General features: G+C 37.8%; 1 protein-coding gene across 5 annotated transcripts in view; it reads left to right on the top strand.

The window, feature by feature from the left end:
• WASF3 (WASP family member 3) overlaps positions 1–19326 on the top strand; it is a 123740-nt gene that overhangs the window by 63345 nt on the left and 41069 nt on the right. For all 5 annotated transcript variants that reach the window (XM_081283886.1, XM_081283887.1, XM_081283885.1 and 2 more), the window contains one exon: positions 11560–11702. In XM_081283886.1, coding sequence (XP_081140012.1) covers positions 11570–11702 — 133 coding nt within the window. In that variant the 5' untranslated portion in view covers positions 11560–11569. The remainder of the gene's footprint in view (positions 1–11559; positions 11703–19326) is intronic.

Here is a 19326-nt window from a genome sequence, read left to right as displayed (position 1 = left end):
AGGACTGGGGATGTGGCTCAGTAGTTAAGTGCCCCTGGGTTCAATACCTGGTTCCAAAAGAAAAAAAAAAAGGATAAATGAATTATTGGGAGATAGGATAGTTGACTTAGAAGTAGAAAGCACATTGATATTATTTTCCTATTCTGTAATCATTTGACTTTAATTATAAGAGTATCACTTGGAGAAGTGAAATGCCAATCTTTAGGCAGTTAGTTGCATAACACATAACATTAAAGGAAAAATTTGTGTTTAATTGTGCAATAAGAATTAGAGGGAAAAATATTAGTATTTTGTTTTATTAATGAATAATATTAATTAAATTAGTAACATCAGTGTCTTTTTAAACTTTTTTGTTTGGTTTTTTAGTTGTAGATGGACACAATACCTTTATTTAGTATTTTTTATGTGGTGCTGGGATTGAGCCCAGTGCCTCAGACGTGCTCTACCACTGAGCCACAACCCCAGCCCAATATCAGTGTCTTATAGTGAACATTTTTCTTGGCCCAGCACACATATTCTTTTGTGCGGGATCAGGGAAAATACTGGAGATTGTACCCAGAGGCACTCTACCATTGGGCTACATTGCCACTTCTTTCTATTTTTTATTTTGAGACTGAATATCATGGCTTCAAACTTGAGATCTTTCTGCTTCAGCTTCCTGAGTAGCTGGCATTACAAGCATGCACTATGATGCCGAGCCTAGCACACATTTTCATATGAGTGTCTCCATAACCTATAAAGAAGATAGATGTGTAAGTGATATTACTCAGAGGGATTTATTGGGGGTATTTTGAGTAGACATTTTCTGATTTATATTCAACACTGTCTACCACATTTTTTGTGACTAATATCCTCAATATCTTTCTCATTCTTTGTTTGTTACCTTTCTTCTTTTAGGTTTTTTGCCTATACTGAGTCAACTATTGATATGTGTCACTATTTCTTCATTCAGAATACATTTCATGAGACTGTAACTTATGGTGGTTGTTCCAGTAAGGAAGAGATGGCAGGAACCAAAGCTAGAAATTCTTCAGATTCCTCCCAAGTTACAATAAAAATTAGCTATTCAAGTTACTATAAATACATGAATATTGGATAAAGTATATCAAAATATATGTGTGTATCTGAGTATATTTTAAAACATTGCCATTCTTAAAAAAAATCAGGATGCTGATCCATAATATGCTGGGGGGTGGGGATAGGAGGATTAAATGAAGTCTAGATAAGGCAAAGGGGGAAAGGGGAGGGAGGAGAAAGGAGGGGGATTAGGGGTTGGAAAGATGGTGGAATGTGATGCTTATCATTACCCTAAGTACATGTAAGACACAAAGGATGTGACTCTACTTTGTGTACAACCAGAGATATGAAAAAGTGTGCTCTATATGGGTAATATAAGTTGTAATGCATTCTGTTGTCATATACAACAAATCAAAATTTAAAATTAATTAATTAATTAAGGAAAAAACAGCAATCTGACCATAGGTGTTAGGAGCTAAAGGAGTAGAAGGGATGCATACTGAACTGGGATTGGAAAGTAGGGTCATACAGAAATGGGTGTTGGAGCAACTTAAGGCAGTGAGCTAGTACTGAGTCCTCAGAATAAATGCTGGGATTTTTAAAAGGAAAGCTGAATAGGAAAAAATGTGCTCAGCAACCTAGAGAAATAACTTGGCCATTTGCTGCCTGGGACTCCAAATAGTAAGAAACAAACAAGCACCCCACCCCCGGAAAAAAAAAAAAAAGTTTTTAAAGGAGAAATGAGAAACTCAGCTCTGTGCCAGAGTCTCTGAAGAAGAAAACAAAATTGTTCTGTGAGAAAGCCTTCTTTAAAAAGGTACAGAGAGCATGAGAAAGGGTGTATTATTTATTAGGTCATTTAGGAAGTATCAGCAAATGCAGTCCCTATCTCATATGCCCACATGTGCAGTACACCCCCCCACACACACACACACACACTCACACACAGCACAGCAAGTACTGGAGTAAGTTATCTGAGTCCTCTCAGGAGCAGACTCCAGGGTGTGTAAGGGTAGTCAAACATCTGTGTTTCTCCCTGCTGCTTCTTACCCCTTTGTGTGATTGCAGCCCTGCCTCTCTTGCTGGTCAGAGTCAATTTCCTCTGCCATTATCGGACTCATTTTCATTTTCTGTCCCTTGGTAAAATGAGTCCAAGTGTCATGGTGTCATCCAGAATTCACAGTTCAGTGGGACCCTTTTGCTTTTTCCCCCGACAAGAATGAGCCATGTTTGAGAACCCCCATTCTGCAAAGTCCAGTAATGCTGGACTGGGAACCACAGAGTACCCTGGTGGGCTCTTGGCATTAATGTCAAGTGGGATCACTCCTGTTTCCACCTCTCAGCTCCTAAACCCATCTACACTTCTTGGGGACACAGTGCCATATTACTGCATCCATCCTTTCAGGGTGCCTTTTAGCTGGTGTTTTAGTGTGTCTTGAGGCATCCCCAGCTTTTATTGATCCAGTTTGCTTCTGGATGGTCTTAGGCCTTATGGACATTGGCTCATACCATGATGGTTTCTGTCAGCTTTCCATCACTGTAACAAATACCTGAGATAAGGAGAAAAGTTTATTTTGGCTTATGGTTTTTTAGTTTCAGTCCATGGTTGGCTGACCCATTGTTTGGGGGCCTGTTGTGAGGCAGCACATCATGGCAAGAGCATGTATCAGAAGAAATTGCTCACTTCATGACAGCCAGGAAACAAAAAGAAGGGGTTAGGTCCCAATATTCTCTTCAAAGGCATGCCCTTAGTTACCAGACTTCTTCCACTAAGCCCTACTTCCTAAAGGTTTCACCACTACCCAATAGGTCTTTAGTGTATGGGCCTTTGGGGCACACCTACCAAACCATAGCACAAGCCCACTCCCAACCTTTTTCTTTTATAAGGTGGGTCAGATGTTATGTGTGTGAATCCATCAGGTCAGTTCTGAGGATATCAGTGAAACTCAGGTTGGAAATTTTGTCTATGTTTTTGTTTAGTGGGGATTAATTTGTCCTATGGAAGTCTTTACACTAGTCAGACTCTCAAATTTTGACCCACCTGCCTTTTATGAAGTTTCCTATTTCCTACCTCATAGTCCCCTGGCCACACAACTAGGCTATTGGTCACTGATCAGGCATCTATACATGTCTTCAGCTCCAAATACTTCTCTGTAGGACCAAAGTGGATACATTAGTTACTCTCTACAGCACCCTACCTGTTGTACAGATTTTCCCTTATTGTCTCCAAGAATCTTTCTGAATGCTGCTGTACTAGTACCCCAGTTGTTTTTGATAGGCACCTACATGCCAGTCTCACTCATCTGAAAACCAAGCTTGGACTTTTCTTACTTTTCTAACTAGATGTGGGGCCTATACCACCCCTCTGGGTAGGAGAGGGGCACAGTAGCAGTAGTCATGTGACTTACTTGTGGTCCACATTTCTATTCTGTTTTGATCACAGATGTTCCATTTTTATGTCATGATAGATTTCTGCTGGTTCAAATTAATAGCTTGACAGAACTCAGTTAATTATGGAGAGCCTTGGATGCCTATATCCTTTGTATTCTGTGGTCTCTGGGGTCCTAATAATACAACTGTTTTTTTTCAATGGCCTGTAATTCTCTGAGTGGATGGCAGAATCCCAGTGGCATCATGATTCTCCTGGTGGAGTTCACAAGTTCCATACTGTGTCTTTTCTCTCCTTTGCACCATACAGAATCTGCTGGATCATATAGCCCCCACCTGTCTGCCTGAACCTGCTATAGGGGCCGCTCTCCAGGTCCCACTCAAAGCTGACAGTGTGTGGGCCAGAGTAGTAATGCCAGGTGTATTGTTCCCAGAACAGATAATGGGCTTTCTTCTTAGTAGTACTGAGTACATGATGCAGCAATGTGTTTTTTGTTTAATAGGAGGTATCCCAATGTGCTTCTGAGTACTTAGTCCCTCAAACTTTACTATAGTTGCCAGATCCTGAATCTTCATAGTGTTATTTGCCAACCTCTGGAGCCATGTACCACCAAGGCTTCAGCATACCAGCCACCATGGGCTTGTCTCATCAAGATGATGTTGATAAATCTCTTTCTTTCTTACATAGCCCATCATTTCCCAAGCTGAGTTATCCTGAGATTTGTCCCTTGGTTATGAATATGACATACAGGAAGAAGAGATGTGAGTAGTGCCTTCAGGGGGCACCTGTTGCCTTGTAGGGGAGAAGCTTCTGCTGCATCTTGTAGCTCATTAAAGAGCAAGGCAAGAAAGTCCTGGAGGGGGTTGTAGACAGGTGTTTGGATTTACTAGTGTCATAGGCATCCTTTTGGACGTCCTCATATTAGTCTCCAGGCTGCCAGTTTTTCTCTACCAGGGCTCAGCCAGCATACACCTGCTTTGGCTTAGCATGCAGAATTTCCATCTTACTCTCACAGTTCATCTCTTTCTTCAACCCACAGTTCCCCATTGTATCTGCCCTTCCAGTACAGGTCACTAATAGGACTACTTTGTACCCACCAGGAATGCCCTATGGTTCTTACACTTAGCTTACAGTCTCTCATTATCCTTATGCTGGGTATCAGTACAGTTTCGCAGTTACTACTCAACCTTGCTATATTTTAGGTCAAAACTCTGAAACTTCTGCAAACAAGTGTCTGCACTGTTGTACCTGCTAATGGTACATACTCCTTCCAGGTCACCAACAGTTCACTCTTCAGCAATTGACAGCAATTGAACCATGAAGTGTGCCATGGACTTTTTGGCCCCCATCCCTCAGTCAGAATAGCATCTTCTTACCTATAGTAATATGTGGGCAAGTCTTAAGTCCCCATCTTACCACCTACTTCCTCAGATCATTTCTTGGGTCATTTGTGTTTGTCTGGGTCAGAGAAACAAATGCCAAGATGGAATCACAGGTGAAAGGATTGGGTTCTTCTTAATCAAAAGAAAGAATATAGAGTGGGGGCTGAGGAAGCTTAATTGAAAGGAAGCACAATGCAAGTCTGTCCCTTGAAGGAAGAGGGGAGAACACTGAGCGGGAGCGTTCTCTGCTAGTTTGCCATGAGATCTAAAAGGAGACTCCACAAAGCCATGGGAGTCCTTGTTTTTGTCTTTGCCATTTGCTCAGTTATTTCACTCTAATTTCTCACAGCAGACTAACTTTATCAATCTATTTCATGTGGTCTTAGAGATGTGTATCTTCACTTTTAAAGAAAGCAGCCAGACCACGCTGGACATTGTGGTTCCACTTCTAAATTCCCAGGGAAAGACCCTGGCCCAGTTTCAGATGTGTCTGGAATCTAGTTCACAGTTTTGTGAACCAGATTGTTTCTCACTAAATTGAAACATTTCCCAGAAAAGTGGGACAAACTTCAGACCTAATACTAATACCTTATGCAGATTTTAATAATCCTTAAACATTTTTTTAGCAATCTTTGTTTCATTTTTATAGACTGACTTGGAATAATGATTTTGATGGATCATAGTTCTTCTAATAAAGGAATGGAGAGGCATGCTCAAGTGTTCATTGGTGAAAATTAGAATAGTTTATTGCATGTTTGTGTTTGTCATTGCAAAGTATTTTCAAGAGCAATGACTGACCCAACATTTTTTTCTTTACCTTGTTTTTGCTCTTCAATTCACTTAAAACTGAATTAGTGTCAGATTAAATTAAGGCTGTCTGGGGAAAAAATACATCTGTGTATGTAAAATACTCCAAGAGTAGTTTTCACACTGAATGGGAAAGACATAAAAAGCATTGCTAGGTGATTGGAACTTTGAAAAGGAGCTGCAAAACCCATTTTCTAAAATTATAGACAGATGGCATATCCCCTCTCTGTTGTTGTTTGTATTTAGCCATGTATGGGATCTCCAAATAAAGGTATAAGAAGAAATGAAAGCTGGGATTATTCAAGGCTGAAATACTGAACAACAATAGGCAGAGTGCCCCAAGGGAAAGCCAAAAAGAAATATATATGTGTATGTGCTCATGGGTACTCCTGTACCAATGTCTGCTGTTGGGCCAGTTATTTACTGTTTCTAGGAGTTGGTAACTCTGGGAGGGGCAGGCTCTCTCTTCACTGTCAGCAAGACTGAGATATGAAAGTATCAGAAAAAAAAGAAGATAAAAGACATAGTTACTACAACTATTAAGGGACTGAACTTTATCATTTGTGCCCCAATAATATCTTGAGCAAGTGTTTAGGTCAGCACTCATAGCAGCTCTACGAAGCATACTGTGAACCTGCCAGTACTGCCATACTGTTTAGTGAGCAGTCCAGTGGAATAGAGAAAGGGATGTCTTACAGGCAGAAACAAAAGCCTTTGGAAGTGGTGAGGTGAGTATCACAGGACATGGACTTGTAGAGATGAATGACAGGAACAGACATTCCCTACTTGGGAATTAGCCTGAGCTAGCTCCCAAGTAAGCCAAAATGACTGGCATATTTGATATTGGGGAGCTACTCAGCTCAGGAGAAAATGGAGGAGAGTATTTAACTTGTTTGGGGGATATATTCTAGACATGTCAGTAGGACATCAGAGTGATTAGTGTGTAAATCTCCAAATAGTTATAGGTCTACAAAAAATAGGAGTGGTAATTGGGGAGAAGCTGTACATTTTGGGTCAGTGCAGAGGTTTAAAAATAGGAGGAGGCAGCAGACATTTAATCCTGAATAAAGGCAGAATAAACGTGGAGGAGGAGAACATAGTACACCAAACTATCATGAAATCTTTTTGAGAAATTGTTTAGAGGATAAAGAACACCTGGGCCAGTCTTGTAAACCAGTGCTATAAGCAGACTGACCAAGTTCATACTCTTAACAGGCATCTGGTTCATTAGCTCATCTGCTTTGTCTTTAGAAGGTTTATGCTACCTCCTTCTCTGCTTTGATTGCTCTGTGCTTCTTTATGGACATTGTTATGGTTTCAATGTGAGTTGTCCCTGAAAAGCTCACATGTGAGAGAATGCAAGAGATTCAAAGGAAAAATGATTGGGTTGTAAGAGTCTTAACCTAATCAGTGAATTCATCCCCTGTCAGGGATTAACTGAGTGGTAACTGAGTTGTAGCATGGGCTGGAGGCGGTGGGAATTAGTGCATGGCTTTGGTATATATTTTGTATCTAGACAGTGGAATTTCTCTCTTTCTACATCCTGATCACTGTGATGTGAGCCGCTTCCTTCTGCCACCCTCTCCCGCCATGATGTTCAGCCTCACCTTGAGCTCAGAGGAATGGAGCCAGCCTTCTATGGACTAAGACCTCTGAAACTGTGAACCCTCAAATAAACTCTTCCTCCTCGACAGCTGTTCTGGTCAGATCCTTTAGTCACAGCTGTGAAAAAGCTGACTTAAACAGAAATCGTCTTTTTTGTTGCTTGATTTCCTTCTAGTTCTCATGCACTAGGTCCCTATTGATCTGTTCATTATTTTTCTTTGCTGTGCTTTATGTTTTATTAAGCTTATAATAATCGGTCTTCTTTTTTATCTTTCATGAGGAATCCTAGTTTTCTGGGTTATTTTATTGTGATAGATTATTGTCCAATTACTTGAAATAAATCTCTGAGAAAGCAGTAACAACACATAATAAATCTTTTTTACACTTTTACTTAGAAACCTCCCTATCTAGAATTTTCACAGCACCCTTCCTTGGGTGTGTGTTCTTCTTCCTTTAATGATTTTTGTGTGTTACTATCTTATAGGTTAGACTTTACACTCAAACCACAAATGACAAACAGTTCTTGTTTTATTATTACAAATGGAATTATTAGCATTATAGAATCAACATATAAGATAAATACAACAGGCTAGGGGATGTATGTAGCTCAGTGGTAGAGTGTTGCCTAGCATGCATGAGACCCTGGGTTCAATCTCCCCAGTCCCCCCAAAAGACAATTATTATACAAAAAAGATACAATTGCTATAATTAGTCACTTTTTAAAAGTGTTACTGTATACCAGGCCCTAGTCTAAGTAACTTATGCATATAGTAGCTGAGAGGTTGGTACCTCCCCATTGTCAGTGGGGGGAATTTTATTATCCCCCATTTTACAGGGAGGCAGCTGAGGCACACAAAGGTAAAGTGATGAGCCATGGTGATGCACCAGTGGTGTGGGAATCTGAAAATGTGGTTATTGTGTTCAACCACCTATCAGCCAACATAAGGAAAAAAATAGCAAATAAAGAATTGGGATTCAACAGAACTTTTCCTTGAAAAATCTGCTGCTTTTGCCCTCCTCCATTTCATTCCCCATGTTCCCTCTGCCACAGACCCTTTTGTGAACTGACCCATGTGCGTCCCTGAGGTTTCAGTTCAGTTAAGTCTAAGAGAGTGTGCCCCTGACTCCTGAGACAGATCAGCACCCTACCCCTACATGGTTTCAGAATCCCCAAGCTACTCTTCATAGCACTGATCAAGTGGAAGGTGAGTGAACCTCAGTGACTTGCTCAGAGTTCTTCTTTCTGCTAGAGTACAGTGCCTTGTGGGAGGTGTCTTATCCACATTCATTCACCATTGCATCCACATCACTTTCCACACCACTGGCTATGAAGTAGGTGCTCAGTATTTAATTCATTTATTGAATGAATGAAGCAAAGGTTAAGAAGAAAGGAGGAAGAAAAGCAAAGATTATATTCTTACTACATTCCAGGTTCTCTTAAGTGCAGTTTGTCATTCAGTAATTGTACTAGCTGGAAATAGGTTATATTTCACACAACAGAAAACCAGCTGTGGTCACTTAAACAAATAGGATATTAATTTATTTATAACAAGAATTATGGTATTTTAGTGCTACTTTGTTCACTAATACATGTCATTCAGGTACTAGGCCTTTGTTCTGTGTTTCTGTTGCTACAAGTTGGGCGGTGGGATAAGCTTGGCAAAATAAAAAGTACATCCCAGTCAGATATTTGGGTGTTAATGAGGAGTGGGTTTGTTGTTTGAGTAGAGGGCTTGAGATTCCATATACCTCCTTAATTAAAAGTTGAGGTTTTATTTTATTTATAACGTACTTTTTGAGGAGAGAGGTGAAAAAGGAATCCTGTCATGTTGGACTGGTCTTTCCTTTGTGCCTGTTTTTGTTTGTTGGTTGGTTGGTTTTTGTGATTCCAAAGCACTAAAAGCTGATGCCAGCAATTACAGTAGAAGTCACTTCTCCAAAGCCCATGTTTGTAGACCTTTTCTCTTCAAACATTCCCCAGGGAGGAATGTTCTAGCAAGTCTTTGGGTAGGGAGTAAAATCCTGGCTGCTGCTGATCTGGGAACCAGTGGAGGAGGGAGCTGAGCTCTGTGTGTATGTGTTTTTGTGTGTGTGTGTGTGTGTGTGTGCGCGCGCGCACGCTTGCACACACGTGTGGGTGTGGGGGGGTAGTGAGGGCCATCTAGCTCTAGACTTCTATTTAAGACTCCTGTTTTCAGTGCATTTCCTACCACTGTTTCCAGCTATACCTACTGTCCTAAGTTTGCATTCTCTAATCCAGCTTTTCCATAATTGGAGGAGGGTCAGCCCAGAAATGGAAAAGGATTTCTTTTTTTCTTGTAGATATACATGACAGTAGAGTGTATTTTGACACATTATACATACATAACTTATTCTAATTAGGATCCCATTCTTGTGCTTATACATGATGTGGAGTTTCACTGGTGGTGTATTCATAAAGGAACATAGGAAAGTTATGTCTTTTATGTTCCTGTCATACCTCCTTCCCTTCATTCCTCCTTTGTCTAAATCAGTGAACTTCTGTTCTTCCCCTCCCTCCTGACTTGTGTTAAATCCACATACCAAAAGAAAACATTCAACCTTTGGTTTTTTGGGATTGGCTTATTTCACTCAGATCCATCCATTTACCGGCAAAAGCCAGTAATTCCATTGTTCTTTATAGCTGAGTAATATTTCATTGTGTATATATACAAATTTTCTTTATTCATTCATCTGTTGAAGGGCATCTATGTTGGTTCCCTAGCTTAGCTGTTGTTAATTGAGCTGCTATAAACTATAGTAAGTTGATTTTAAGACCTTTGGGTGTATACTGAGGAGTGGGATAACAGGGTCATGTTTTCTGAGGAATCTCCTTACTGCTTTTCAGAGTGGTTGTACCAATTTGCAGTCCTACTAGCAATGTATAAGTATACCCTTTTCCCCATATCTTCTCCAACATTTATTTTGCTTGTATTCTTGATAACTGCCGTTGACTGGAGTGAGATGAAATTTCATTGTAGTTTTAATTTGCATTTCTCTGATTGCTAGAGATGTTGAACATTTTTTCATATATTTGTTGATTGATCTTATAAATTCTTCTAAGAAGTGTCTGGTCAGTTCTTTAGCCCATTTATTGATTGGGTTATTTGGGGAGGGTTTTGGTGTTAAGTTTTTTGAGTTGTACATATATCCTGGAGATTAATGCTCTATCTGAGGTGCATATTGTAAAGATTTTCTCCCATTCTGTAGGCTTGTTCTTCATGTTCTTGAGGAATGAAGTTCCTAAGCTGACATGATATAGTGTTGGGCCTACATATTCTTCTGTTAGGCACCGGGTTCTCTGGTCTAATGCCTAGGTCCTTGATCCACTTTGAGTTTTGTGCAGGGTGAGAGATAGAGGTAAATTTTATTCTGCTACTTGTGGATATCCAGCAGGAAAAGGATTTCTTAGATGGATTTTTAAAAGCTGTTTCTCCTGTTTTATTCCACTCCACTCCTGTTTCACAGATACCTAAGTCTTTAGTAGGGAAGGTAGGGAAGTTCTGGAGCTTGATGGACTTATTTTCTGCCACCCCTTATTTGCAGTCTAGATAAAGCCATTTCTATCTTATAATCTGGTTATACTTTCTCCGTAGTTTTATAACTATTCCTCCTCTCCTCCTCTTAGTGGTTGTGTTAGTCAGCTTCCTATCATTATAACAAAGTGCTAGAGATAATTAACTTTTAAAGGATAAAGTTCTATTTGGCTCAGAGTTTTGGAGGTTCCAGTGCATGATTGCATGGCCCTGTTGCTTTTTATTGCCTTTGGCAAAACACCATTCATGGCAGAAGCATGTGGTAGAGCTGAACTGCTTGCTCATTTCCAGGAAACAGATAGGAGGGGTCAGGGTCTCACACTCCCCTTTAAGGGGATTTCCCCAATGACCTTAAAGATCATTGACCTCTTACTAGGCCTTACCTCTTAAAGGTTCCATCATCTCTCGATGTCATCCCATAGGGACTAAGACGTTAACACACAGGATTTTAGGGGATGTTTAGGTTCCAAACTATAGCCATACTTGTGGACTTGCCTTTTCTATCTTGTTATCAGAGAGGGAAAGAGGTAAAAATGCACTATTCAGTCTCATGCTTTGGTGGAGATTTAGCATGTATTATTTTTCTAGAAAAGGAGAATTATACTATCCATATATCTGAAATCCATAAAATTAATTGAAATAATCAAACATTCATTGCATGTTGCATTTTATCTATACGCTCATGTAGAAATAATAGGATAATGAAATTCCTAGGGCAAATTGAATTTTCAAAAGAACTAAAACTCTATAGATTTTTTAAAATGTAAATATGAGCTTTTCAAAAATTATCTTTTTTAATTTTCAGATTGTGAGCCATGCCTTTAGTGAAGAGGAACATTGAACCCCGGCACTTATGCCGGGGAGCTCTGCCAGAAGGAATTACCAGTGAACTTGAATGTGTAACCAACAGTACTCTTGCTGCAATCATACGCCAGCTAAGCAGTCTGAGTAAGTCACTTCTTTTTTTTTTTTTTTTTTTTCTGGTTACTGATGACACATTATTAACTTTACATTATCAAATTGATTTCAATTCAATAGTTATGCTATTGCAGATGTAAAGGAAAGAACCCTTCTCCCTTCACATTTTCCAGTGTGTAACTAATTGTTTTGCCCACTGGGCTTGTGATACCCATCACTATACAATGAAGATATAATTATTAGGTAAGACCAAACATGTAGACTCAAAAAATAGTGTTAATTTATTAAAGCTTTTTCAAATAGTGTTAATTTTTTTAACTTTAGTAAGTTATTTTGTTGAACTTGAGTGGGAGCAATCATTTTTTTTTAAATGTAATAGATTGAAAACTAATTAATACTCGTAATATTTCTGGTACATATGAGGTGCTCAATAAATATTTTTGATTGACTTATGTTCCAAATGAGTCATAGAATAAAATCCAAAGCAGTAAGATTTGCTGGTTTTAACCTACTTAAAATTAAAATGCAGGTACTGGCTTCCATATTGATAAGTTAACTATACATGTACCATATTTATTTCATATGTGTAGATTTATTGCAAATACAGGCATAAGGAAGAAAAGACTTTTTATTCTAGTTTTGACTGTTAATTTTTAAAACCCAAGAAAGATTCTATTTCCTCAAATATGCATAAAAATGCTTTTCCCTTCAAAGCTTTTTGAAGTTGAACTATTTTTGCCTAACTTACATTTATATCGTGATCTTGTTTTCTCACTTCATCCCACTCCTTTTCTGTTGAGAGGGTTGAGGTAGCATTTCTGGTGACAGGTTTTCACAGTTAAATTTTTCAAAAACTCTGCTAATAACCAGAAAGGCCTTCATGAAATTCCACATACTGGTAGTCTCAAGCATAGGAAGAGTTTTAAAAATTTATTTTGAAGAAGAAACGCTGCAGATAAATATTTCTTTTAAAGAATTGTATTATACTGTGCTATTATTGGTGTATTTTTAGTAGATCTGCACTCATTGACCAAGGAAAAAGTAACTTGGAAATTACTTAAAATGTATTTTAAAGTAAATTTCTTCTGGAGACTAATTATAATTGATTTTTAGTAGTAGTTATGGATAAAATATACAAATCAATATAATTAATTGCAGGAAAATTCCTTGTAAATTATTGAATGGTAGAAATATTTCTGTTTACATTCATATATATTTGCAGGAATTATTTAGTCTTTTGTTTTTATGGCTTAAATGTCTGTTGACAAAGTGAAAGTGATTAAAATGAACAAGCTGTTAAAATTTGAGTAATCTACATGTCATGCTATAAAAATATTCAGCATAGTGTTGTATTGATTGTTTATAGTGCCTGCCTGGCCATAACTTCCTGTAAGCAACTCTGAACACCCAGTGTGTTTGTTGTACATGGACTTCATAATGGGCAAAGAGTCCATTCAAATATGTCAATATCCTTAACTGTGGAACCTGTGGGTGTATTATGTTCTGTGCAAGGGTGGATTAGGTTAGGCAGCTAATTTAAGAGAAGGGGATTACCTTGGATTATCTGTTTGGGCCTATTGGAATCACAGGACTTTTTAAAATGTAGACCAAGGATATAGAAGAATCAGTATCCAAGTGTGCGCTGTGAAAAAAGGCTCAGCTGGCTTTTGCTGACTTTGAAAATGAAGGAGAGGACCACAAGCCAATGAATGCAGACAGTTTCTAGAAGCTGCTGAAAATAAGGAGATGGATTCTCCCTCTCAGCCCCCAGATGAAACACAGCTTCGCCAATATCTTGGTTTTAATACTGTGAAATCCATTTTAGATTGAAGACCTTCAGAAATATGAGATTATAATTTGGGCTCTTATAAGCCACTCTGTGGTAATTTGATATAGCAGCTATAGGAAACTCATATACCACTTACCCTCAATCATGTTGCATTTCATACGATCCTCAGTACCTTAAGGTTGCATCAGTGAGAAACATTTACCTCAAGGACAGTCAGTCCCTAGTGAGACACTCTCAGTGGCCCCAACTCTGCCTCTCTACCAGGATCACTAGGGGAACATTAAAAGAAGATGCTAGGAATCCCCCCCAATGATGGTGATTGGAGTATGCATAAGAGATGCTATCCACCAAATTAGCTACCTGTGTGTCTGGATTAAAAAAGTGAGGTAGGTTGGTCAGATTCTTTTAGGACATTTGAACTAGGAAGAAGCACATGAATTTGCTAGTTTATTATAGGTCCCACTGCTGAAATGTAATATAGGGTTAAAGAAGCCATGACCATCTATAAGCCAAAGTTGTACAGGCCTGAGCCTAGGAGAAAGCAGAGGAAGTCAGTGGCAGGAAAAGGCAAAAGGAAGGACAGGTAGAGAAAACTGCACATGAGAGAGAACATGAGCCCCATAAGGCAGAGAGAGCAGCTGGTCCCTAGACTTTCCCAGGATGGCCTCTCACTGCTATTCAAGGTGCAGTTTTTTGGTGTCCTCAGGGTGAATGTTCCCTTCAAGTTCCCTGCCTGCAACTAGGGTGTGCAACCCAAAAACCCTTTATAAAAAGAGTATATGCCAGGTGTAAATTCTAGAAAAGTAAGAAAAACTGAGTGTAGTGGACTGATTGTTTATGTGTTCACAAAATTCATATATTGAAATCTTATTTCCAGGGTTGTCTTATTTAGAAATAGGGTCTTTGTGGGAAGGTGATAGATCCTGAAGATGAGATTATTGCCCTTACTTAAAAGACCTGAGAGAGACCCCATGTTCCCTTCATGTGAGGACTCAGAATAGGGGTGCACCCTTGAAGCAGAAAGAAGAGCACCCAACAGATATTGAATCCACCAGAACCCTGATCTTGCACTTCTCAGCCCTAGAACTATTTAAAACCACAGACAGTCTGTGGTTTTCTTATCATAGCCTGAACTGACTGAAATGGTGAGGTATTAATTGGTCATAAAATAGCAAATTAGATTTACCATTTATTTATTTGTTTGTTGGTTGTAGATGGACACAATACCTTTATTTTATTTATTTATTTTTATGTGATGCTGAGAATCAAACCCAATGCCTCATATGTGCTAGTCAGGTGCTCTACCACTGAGCCACAACCTCAGCCTTTACCCCAGTACTTTATTTATTAGTGTTTATTCACTTAGTACCTCTGTAGGTGCAACAAACAGGAAGTAATTGTTTCCTGTCTAGAAGTCAAACACATTTTTAATGTGTTTATACTTTATAAATAAAGTATATTTTCAGTATGGTTTTAAAATAGGAAATAGATATGCAGTCATTACAACCTGTAAGAAAACACAAAAAACATAATAATATCTACATAGGTGAATCTTAGTTTTTGTGATTTCTCACTGAAAAAATATGCTACTGGATATATGGAAAGTTATATACAATTTTTTTATGATCTAAGTTTGTTAGGAAGCATAAGAAAATATTTTTAAAAAGAATACTTTGGGGCTGAGGTTGTGGCTCAGTGGTAGAGTGCTCACCTAGCACGTGTGAGGCCCTGGGTTCAGTCCTCAGCACACATAAAAATAAATAAAGATATTGTGCCCAACTACAACTAAAAATAAATAAATATTAAAAAAGAATGTTTCATGTTACTTTCTATTTTCATAATCATTGAGGTATTTTAAGTTTTAAGAATGCATGAATCTGTAATATTAAAAGTCTTTTTTTTGCTGACTATTCATTCCTATGATAAAGTCAAAACAGAATCTTTAAATTTTCTTGTGCACCTAACCGTTATTCAGTGGGTCCAGATTAAAATGGACTGTATTAAGTCTCACTTCTGTGCCCCACAACACCTCGCTCCCCATCTTTCAGCATCTACGCTCACACATCAGAGACTCATTTTCAGGTGTGGTGATAGGTGATATAGAGTTATCTGGATTTCTTGCAAGCAATATACAGAGGCTGGACTTTGTCCTTCTGTGCCATCTTAGGGGCCGAGTTTAGGGGAATTTAAGGACCTTCCTTGAGCCTGAATGGTCCTGCCCACCTGAGAATGGCTTGCTTCAAAAGAGTCAGGGTGACAAATTGTCTGGCAGTTCTAAGGAAGACAAAACAGATCAGGACTCCAGAAGGAATTTCTTTGCTCTTTTCCAATAAGGAAGACTAGCAGTTGACATCCTCATTCATCAGGTTATTTTGCTTCTCATCACATTTATTAGGACAGTTCAGAGTCATGAAGATATAAATGACTTTGCATAAGGCAAGAAAAGAATCTGGTTCTGGATGCTAATTGGTCCTCTGTGAGCCCTGTAACTAACTACATACCTGTTGGGAAAACTGGGTTTTTAAAAAACATATTGCCATGTTCCCATTACATCCAAATCAGACACCTGATGTCAAGGCTCAGTAATTTGGCAGCATTGGATTCTTAACAGGATTTGTAGAAAATTGAAATCTTTTCAATGAGAATATACTGATTATTGGTATTGAGTTTAGGGATAGTCGTAGAAATGAAAGAGAGGAAATTTGTAACCTGGCAGTCTTACAGTTAAAGGATCAGAGGCTTTCAGAAATTCATCCACCAAAATAAAAAAAAATTAGTCTTTATTAGCTTTCAGATTTTTCTCATTATTTCAAACTATCTAATATGAAAGATCAGAGAAATGGCATGGTGGAGAAAAGCCACTTGCTTTGTATTTTTATTATATTTTTTGGTAATTTTGATTAATAGTGTGTCACTTGGTTTCCATCTAGGGGATATTGATATTTTTTCTTCAATTAATGACAGTTTAGTGCAGCAATTAACACTAAATCAGAATTGCTTTTTCATCATTTCCTTGATTAATAATCTGGGTGCTCTTACTCCTGTCAGCTAGTTGCTCAATTAAAATTATAGTATATTGCAATCAAATTCTTAATGATATTCTAATGCAATTTTAATATACTTTGCTTTAAAAAGGAGGTAAGAAGATAGGACATTTGTGTCATCCTTGGCACAATTTTTTATACCTCATAGGTTGGTTTTTATTACTTTTCTTTGTTCTTGAGATAATAGCTATCTTCCCCTTTCTCTTCTTAATATGATATCACAAAGAAAGCAGTAAGAGCCACACATGCCAAATCCCAGCAGCTCCTCCCTCCGGCTCCTCTGATGCAGGAGGATCAAATGTTCACAGCCAGCTTCAGCAATTTAGCAAGGCCCTAAGCAAGTTAGTGAAGTCCTGTTTCAAAATAAAATATATAAGAAAGGGCTGGGCTATGGCTCAGTGGTAAAGTACCTCTGGATACAGTATGTCCCTGGTACAAAAAACAAAACAAGAAAGGAGTAAGAATTAGCATGTCCCTCTCCACACAAAGTTATTGGTTATATTTGATGATATTAATAAGGTGATATAGAAAATTTAACATAAAAATATGCAAAGGAAAAGATGAATAAATTGCAATCATCAGAGAAAATTATTGATAATATTTTATCTGTGTGTATTATATATGCGCACACACACATACATTTATCTTTATAAAAACGGTATCAAGGTAGAAATGGCATTGTAGCCCATTCACTATATAGTATATATTTTTTATTGATTCTCTTAAGACACAGTTTTTAATAACTGGAGATTATTATATTGATATGCCATATTGTTTAGACATTTTTGTCTCTTTTTTTTTGTTTTCAAATGAAGTTTATTTCAGTCATTTTATAAACCGAATGCATGATGTTGTTGTTGTTTTAAGATACAAAATCACAGAGAACAAACAGAAAAGCCTGCTAATAGTTCATAATCCCCCTAACCTAAAATCCCTATTGTTGATATTTTGGGGTTTTTTAATTTGTTTATTTTTGAAAACAATTTTATGAGAATATTTATTTTGCATTTGCATCATATTATTAGTGTACTATTCTGCTTTTGTCACTTGTGGGTTTTTACTTGGTTCAGTTTTTTAATAGAATAGGAATTTGATGAAACTTTGTGGAATCTGATTTTTTTTTTTTTTTGTAATTTGTGTATAGTGGATGTATATGCTGGTGAGATTCATTGCAGTATACTCAAATATATAAATAAGAATGTTAGGTCAGATTCATTTCACCGTCTTTGTTTTTCCCTGTCCATCCCTCCTCCCTTTCCTTCATTCACCATTGTCTGCTCAAACTGGTATTCTCTTCTCTTTTTTTATGCCTCCTTTTTTTTTTATTGTTGGTCGTTCAAAACATTACATAGTTCTTAATATACCATATTTCACAGTTTGATTCAAGTGGGTTATGAACTCCCATTTTTACCCCGTATACAGATTGCTGTATCACATCAGTTACATTTCCATTGATTTACATATTGCCTTTCTAGTGACTGATGTATTCTGCTGTCTATCCCATTCTCCACTATCCCCCCTCCCCTCCCCTCCCCTCCCCTCCCCTCCCCTCTCCTTCTCTCTCTCCACCCCCTCTACTGTAAATCCTTTCTTCCACTTGTATAATTTTCTCCTACCCCTCCTTTCCTCTTATATGTAATTGTGTATAACCCTGAGGCTCACCTTCCAATTCCATGCAATTTCCCTTCTCCCTTTCCCTCCCGCCTATCATCCCTGTTTAATGTTAATCTTCTTCTTTATGCCTCCTTTTTATGTTGGATTAACTCCTGCTTATCAGAGAAAACATTTGACCTTTGACTTTTGGGACTGGCTTATTTCACTTGTCATGATAATCTCCAGTTTCATCCATTTACTAACAAATGCCATGTGAAGTCATTCTTTATGATTTAGTCTTTTTTTCTACTCTTGAACATCGAAGTTATTTCTTTGTCAGAGGCAGGGGCACTTATAAATTATTGTACAAAATAGCTGCATATGTTTTGGTTGTTTATGATGTTTTAATATACTTGTCTTGTATCTTAATAATCCAGACTTCTCATAATGAACAAAAAGAATCTCCAAAAATTGCCTAAAATTCTATAAGTCTATTAATTTTAAATTTGTCTCTCTTTTTTGTAATCATTGCAAAATCGATTTTTCCCCCATTTCCATGTTTGGTGTAATTATATAAATGAGAAAGGAGTCTATTTTCTTCTCCTATACTTTAAAAAGTAATTGTTTTTATTAATTCTCCTGAAGGTACACAATATATTTCATATCAAATTGAATGCTAAATTGACATAAATATTCTTTCTTAAGGGCTCACACTTATTTCTTAAGGGTTTGTACTTTGATTTCATGGGCTTGCACTCTCGTGCATTTGCTCTGTTTTTGGATCTGAAATTTGGACCTAATTCCATTAAGTGCAGTACTACTGAGAATAGAGGTTTAAATATTTTGAAGGCATGCACTTTATACATTTCTTAGATGTTTTTATCCACAGGATTTTTGTGGGGGGAGGAAAAGGATAAAACACATTTTGTAAAGGTTAAAGATCACAAATGTTTTTCTGTGTAGGTTAAGGCTAAGGGTAAGGGTAAGTTAGGATATTGATATATCTGCACAGAAGTTGATGTGAGAAGCACAACAAAAATTTATGAAGTTTTTTTAAAAAAAATTCTTTTAATTACTTATATATGACACATTGTACACAAATGGAACACAACTTCCCATTCCTCTGGCTGTACATGGTGCAGAGTCACACCAGTCCTATAATCATACCTGTATATAGGGTAATAATGTCTATCATACTTCACCATTTTTTCCCACCCACAGGCCCCCT

This window comes from Spermophilus citellus (genome assembly GCF_964194105.1).
Source record: "Spermophilus citellus genome assembly, chromosome: 1".
NCBI classification, from domain to species: Eukaryota; Metazoa; Chordata; class Mammalia; order Rodentia; family Sciuridae; genus Spermophilus; species Spermophilus citellus.
The sequence above is the reverse complement of the archived record's forward strand: the minus strand, read 5'-3'. Positions and strand labels throughout refer to the sequence as shown.